The sequence below is a fragment of the Ictalurus furcatus genome, chromosome 3, assembly GCF_023375685.1.
Source record: "Ictalurus furcatus strain D&B chromosome 3, Billie_1.0, whole genome shotgun sequence".
NCBI classification, from domain to species: domain Eukaryota; kingdom Metazoa; phylum Chordata; class Actinopteri; order Siluriformes; family Ictaluridae; genus Ictalurus; species Ictalurus furcatus.
Window position 1 is genome coordinate 846667 of NC_071257.1, and position 6000 is coordinate 852666.

The window sequence follows — 6000 nt, forward strand, 5'->3', positions numbered from 1 at the left end:
AAATTCTTGTTGACGCTGGAATTACAATGAAAGCCCTTTAAATGTCTTGTATTGCTGCATCTGGGAATTATCTTACAGCAAAAACATTAACGATATATCTTTTTTGGTTTTCCTCACCACGGTATAAAGCCAAACTGGTATATCGTTACACTTATAAGGTGCAAACATTCTACCAACGCAAAAGTAACGGCACAAAAAAAAACTTGAGTAAGATCTTTTATTGAGATTTGGCAGAGAATTATAAAGTATACTTCCATGCATATTTTACAGAAACAGCTCTATTTTTTTTTGATAATCGTCTTGGATTATAGACTAAAAAAACAGACGTGAGTGTGGGTTTCATCATATTCTGATTATCCCTCTGTGCACCTGTTTTCCACGGAGGCGTGAGTCAGTCAGCGATGAGTCAAAGCAAAATCAGAGCAGGCATCAGAAGCATTTCACTGGAAGACATTAGACAGGAACATGCCAGACGCTAGATGTGATCCCACCTCCGTCGCCCACGTTCTCTTTCTCTCTGAATGCCTCGACATGCCGCTGATATCAACTCCCACACGCTCAACAACATTCACGGGAGCCAAGAACAAAAACAACATGGTTCGACCTGTTAACTATGTCAATGATAAAGTGGGGAGAAAAAAAAAAGTACAAATAAGATTTTTCAACAAGCTGTAGCTGTGTCAGTTTCTATTGTACACAGTCATATACACATGAAGTAAATCCAATATAAGAACGCAATAAGCACCGACATCAACAAAAAAACCCAAATGTGTACATGATCTTCTAAAATGACATATGAGTATGATACATACATGCATTACTGCTCATCACTATAACATAACACATAAGCGTTTCCACTTCAGGAACATTTTCAGGAACTTTAGGTGCGTTTCCATCGTCGGAATTTGACTTCCAAGGACGACTTCAGCTCCTGCTCCAGAGTTGGTATCTTTTTGATGTACTAGGTACTAAAGGTGGCGGAGCCTGCTGTACTGGAGGGCTAAACACAAGCTTTACAGAATGGCCACGCCCACATTTCTACCACAATTTAAAAATAAGGCAAGTCAATAATGTCGCACAGGTATATTATGTTAAACGCTTCGTACCAAAGATATACAACCTAGATGGCACTGCATGCTAAGATGGGCCTTAAAATTTAAACCTATATGCAGCTCTCATTTCTCAGCTGTGTAATGAGCTATCGCATAACCTGTGGAAGAGGCGGAGTTGTTGGTAGTCTAGAAAGCATTTTTAAAACTATAATGTGAAAAACCAAACATTAAAACAGCTGACTCAGCAGTTAATGTGACCAGAAGGTTGTGAGTTTAAAGCCCAAGTCTCTCAAACAGCAATTGTTCAGCCTTTAAGCCAATTATGTTGACCGTTATCTGCTCAACTCTATATTCGGTTTCTGCTAAATGACTTATGCAAATATTTGAAAAAAAGAATTGAAAAAGAAAACACTATATAATGGTATAAAAATTATTTCGATTTCAGATTACAGCTCTTTGACTGACCTCGTAATGACAAATTATCCGCCTGATGTTTCTACTATTCTAACTATCCCGAAAAACACCCTGTAAGTATAAATGTAAAGATATATGCTGGAAAATATTTTATGGAGAATGCTATAAGGTTGCCAAGTGTAGATATAGTACTGTAGGTATAGACACTCTCTAGTGTGGATTGGCCAAACAATCTAGCATAGCTACCACTTTGACACCACTGTTAATGCTTTGCTCAGCTACGCTGTTGTACAAATATCAGTTGAAAATCTTCTTCACCAAACAACGGTTTTACTAACTTCTGTAAAAAAAACAACAAAAAAAAAACAAGAATAATTTAAAAAAAAAACAATTAAGCTTTGTTTTGTTGATAACTTCATTAAAAACCTCAGCTAAAGACATGTCTAACTGAGTTTGCTCGGACCTCATGGGTGGCCTGTCGTCAGCAGGGCTGCATTTCGGGACTCGCTTTGGTCTTTTGGTGCGTCGTCGTTAGCATTAGCAGCTTGTCCATTCGCATCAGCTCTTTACCAAGCTCGGTGCAAATGCGACTGCCGATCGTCTGGTTGCTGGTGTTGGGGAGCGTCTCGGAGTACAGAGAGACGTAGCTGGGGAGCGGCGCCTCCGTCCTGGGATTACCCTGGAAAACAAAAAAAGGAGGAAGAATTGAAGCCATAAGTGCCAAGTTGCATAAGAAGATGAAATCACGCTAACCAGTTCGACCTGGTTCACCTAACATGCTTACTTTAACCCAATTTGGCATTAGGCCAACAATAACTGCTTAGCATTCTATCACAGTGGAAGATAACAATAACGTATTATAATGAATACATTTAAAAAGTCTATATTTTCCCCAACAGTAAATAATGCTAGCTTACAAACTTAGCATGTCAGGTCGTGTAGCATTAGCAAGGTAAGTGTTTACCAAAGCTATTGTGACTAATGTCAGATGAAATCTAATGACAATTGTAATTTTACTGGGTCTTACGAGGGGGGGGTTCAAAAACCAAAAGCAGAAAATATCATTGTGCTGCTTCATTATTGAAGTTTGTCTGTGAAATAAATTTGTCCTGAGCTGTCATCTGTAAATATAATTCCTTCAAGCTCTAAAGAACCTTGATTCATCTGGCAGTGTAAATTGCTTTACAAGATACATTTTTAAAAAAAACACATATGAACCTTGATGTTCGTCAAACCACCTTAGTGCTTTTTTTTTCTATTTCCCTTACAAACAGTGAACTCAGTGAAGACAGTAAAAACTCCAGCTCTCCGTTCTGGGATAATCCTAAAAGATGAAATATCACTAAACATCTTGTAGATAAACAGAAGCACGAGAAGACTGACTCCTTACCAGCTGATCAAAGTCTTTCAGAAAACTCCAGTTCTTCTCCCTGAGAACAACGACAACAAAAAACTCAAGCTATTACAGGTAAATCATAAACGGGGAAAAGATTTAAAAATAGTTATAAAAGGTCCCTCAGAGTGGACTTTGTACCATTACTGGACACGTCTACGTCGCTGGTGCACAGTGGTGGTTTTCGGTTAGAGTCGGTTTCTGATTTGCTGTTGGAGGAGATTTTTGCTTTCTCAACCAAGAAGTGACACTGAGGTGTTTAAAAATGCAGAAATGCCCCGTCTAACGTCTACAAGAAATAAATCTGATGATACATGTTCAGCCTGTTATTTAAATAAACTCGAAAAGATTCATCAGTGCTGCGATTAGAAAGGGGTGTACAATTTTTTTTACACCGAAAGACGTTCCTGAATGTACAGCCATCATCCTTTCACAGCGAGGTGGCCAGGTTAGACCCGATCTAGAGTGGGACAAAATACTAATCAACATCCAAAGAAGGTCACTGCTGCCCCGGTGAACATCAACGGCACCTTGCTTAGTTTCTTTGTCATCTAGCAAGCTACATAAAAGTCACAGCTAACACAGCTAAGCATAGCTATCATTACGAATTCAATATCATCTAAAGTTAGCTAATAACGAACTGAATTTGACATTTTCTGCCTCTAAATAACGAGTCGCGTTAAGATAAGTGTTTGCTCAGTGATGGCAGGGAACGGATCTCTACACTGAGTTTGTTTAAAAATATCCATTAATAATTATTTGGGGTTCCTCTAATCCAGGTGTGTCCAAAGTCTGGCCCAAGGGTCATGGTCATTGACGCCCGTGGACAGATGTGGACAGATGTGGCCTGGCCTGCAGCTTCTCTGTTAGTATGTGTGATAGGAGGCCCGCAGGCCAACACGTTGCAATTCATCCTTTCACCTGATGGTGGCAGCAGAAATTAACACAAAATCAAAGAAAACTGCAATATCCGGAGGAGCTTGCAATTTTTCAAATTCAGTGCAGATTTTCCGCAGATTTGAGCCGAGACGCGTCGTGTGACGTCATCACCACGCACATTCAGCCAAATGAATCTTCGATTCATGTGCGCTGAACATGAGTACAGCTAAAAGGTCTCATTTACCAACAAACATCGCTGCCAAAAAGTGCGTGAAACAATTTCGCGCGATTGCAATTTCACCAATTCGAGTAGTTTTATGCAAAAAAAAGCACAAATCCCACAAATTGCGTCGCAAGTTTTTTAAAAATCCGCAGCGAAATCAAGCGTTTTTGGCCGCAACGATCTCAAACGAACTGCGCGACATCCTGTACGGACTGATTAGCTGAGAGAGTTAGAGCAGCCTTTCTCTGACTGCACGTCCAAATGAGTTTACTGACTGATATTTACAATCAGTGAGAAGAAGAGGTTTCAAAAGGGCTGAGACATCACGAGATACCATGAAACATACGGGCAATGCAAAAGATTATAATCATTCAGAGGACGAGAGAGCGGAGAAGCATCTGGAAGCTCTCCTGGCAGAAGCAACTTTTGAACAGAGCAAACATGGAGCAGAACATTACTAGAGATATCAAGTGAGGACTACTACGCACGGAAAACCTTTTGTGACTTCAAGAGACTCCTCAAACTAACGAAAGTGGATTTGCAGCCAAGTATTAAAAATGACTAGTTCATTTATTTTTGATTGTTAGTTTGTTCAATTATTTTTGCCCCTTAAAAAAAAAAAAAGGCGGGGGGGGGGGGGGATTGTTGGCACATATACAAAATTCCTCATTCCTACACGGTTCACCTGATATGGATGTAAACTCCCTTAAATGGAAGCTAAAAGTCTGCCTGTGAGCTCATACTCATTATTTAATTTATTTAAATAAAAATGGTAAACTTTGGAAACCCCTGCTGTAATCTAAAACATTGCTTTAAACAAAACTTGTGTGCTTGTTGGGAGAGTGGTGAGGAAATGAGATCCAACAGAAACCCGTGTTTCTTTTGTGTTCAGTATCCACGGCTTTATGATCGCGCGCGGGGCCAAGCAACCGTGTAACGCACACCGTGCACGGGGCACGCGGTCAACCGCGAACCTTTCCGTATCGGATAACAGAGAAACCGCGTGTCACTTAAGAAAGCGCTGACACGCAATTCAGAGAGAGAAGGGAAAGACCCGAAACGAAAGAGTCGTGAAGCATCGCGACGTTACCATTCTTTAACCCCGTCTCTCTCCGCGCGCACCAGCTCTCTCCAAACCCGGTCCTGTTTCACCGGGTCCCGGGTGTCGGGGTCCCGCTCCGGCGGCGGCTCGCTCGTGTTCCTCGGGCCGCTCTGCGGAGGTCTCTTCACGGACACCGAGGACTGAGAGGCCAGGGCGACGCTGGGGCGCTCCGGTAAGCGGTACCCGGCCGAGGTGGCCCGTCTGATGCTCACTTTGCGGTCCATCTTTCGAAGTGCACGAGCTCTGGCTATGCAAGGAAAAAGATCTGCACACAAAACCCCGTCATCCCGCGCTGTTGTGTAAGTAATCCCATCACACACACGCACGCACGCGTGCGCTCGCTCCCCGCGCGACAGTCGTCATGCCAGCGCGGAAATCACTACGCGCTGCCCCGCGCTTGCTCACGCCTGTTGCCCTCGGAGTCGACTCACAGAGTCGATTCTTCGAGAGTCGATTGCCAACAGAGAACAGCAGGATACTATTCTGAGCAAATCTGTGACAAAACAACCCTCGAAGCCCAAGTAGCAGCACAATGAGGCCTTCTGTTCCCGGGTCACATGAGGACCTCACAGACACGGGATATTTTTAAGAGGAATTTGAAAGGAAAAAACTTTTTTCTTTTTTTTTTAATGACTTACATTTATTTTTGTGGGTTTGCCATCAGTATGCCATTTTAATAGCCTATTTGAATTTTATTTAATTATAGTAATTCATATTTCTAGCCTCTTACACAGATTATACTCAGAAACTGGTGAACTATCAATTCATACCAAATGATTATTTTTTTCAAAATAAAGTAAACAGGTGGTTTCACTCTGTCAAATCCTATTATCTCTATGTATTTGAGTAATACTTGCATATATTAATATTTATATATCTATTATAGTCTTGATCTATAATAACCTAATGTAAGATCACTGTTAGATATTGTTATCAA

At 41.3% G+C, this 6000-nt stretch overlaps 1 protein-coding gene across 2 annotated transcripts; it reads right to left on the bottom strand.

Moving 5' to 3' along the window:
• Window positions 1-203: 203 nt before the first annotated feature.
• c3h2orf50 (chromosome 3 C2orf50 homolog) lies at window positions 204-5453 on the bottom strand. 2 transcript variants are annotated; one of them, XM_053620244.1, is made up of 4 exons: window positions 5052-5453; window positions 2857-2896; window positions 1930-2145; window positions 204-611 (listed from the first exon to the last, which is right to left on the bottom strand). In XM_053620244.1, the coding sequence occupies exons 1-3, from the start codon at window positions 5285-5287 to the stop codon at window positions 1948-1950; spliced, it is 474 nt and encodes a 157-aa protein (XP_053476219.1). In that variant the 5' UTR covers window positions 5288-5453; the 3' UTR covers window positions 204-611; window positions 1930-1947. The 2 variants fall into 2 exon arrangements, with proteins under 2 accessions (XP_053476219.1, XP_053476218.1); XM_053620243.1 differs by having other exon boundaries at window positions 204-1806.
• Between the last annotated feature and the right edge of the window lie 547 nt (window positions 5454-6000).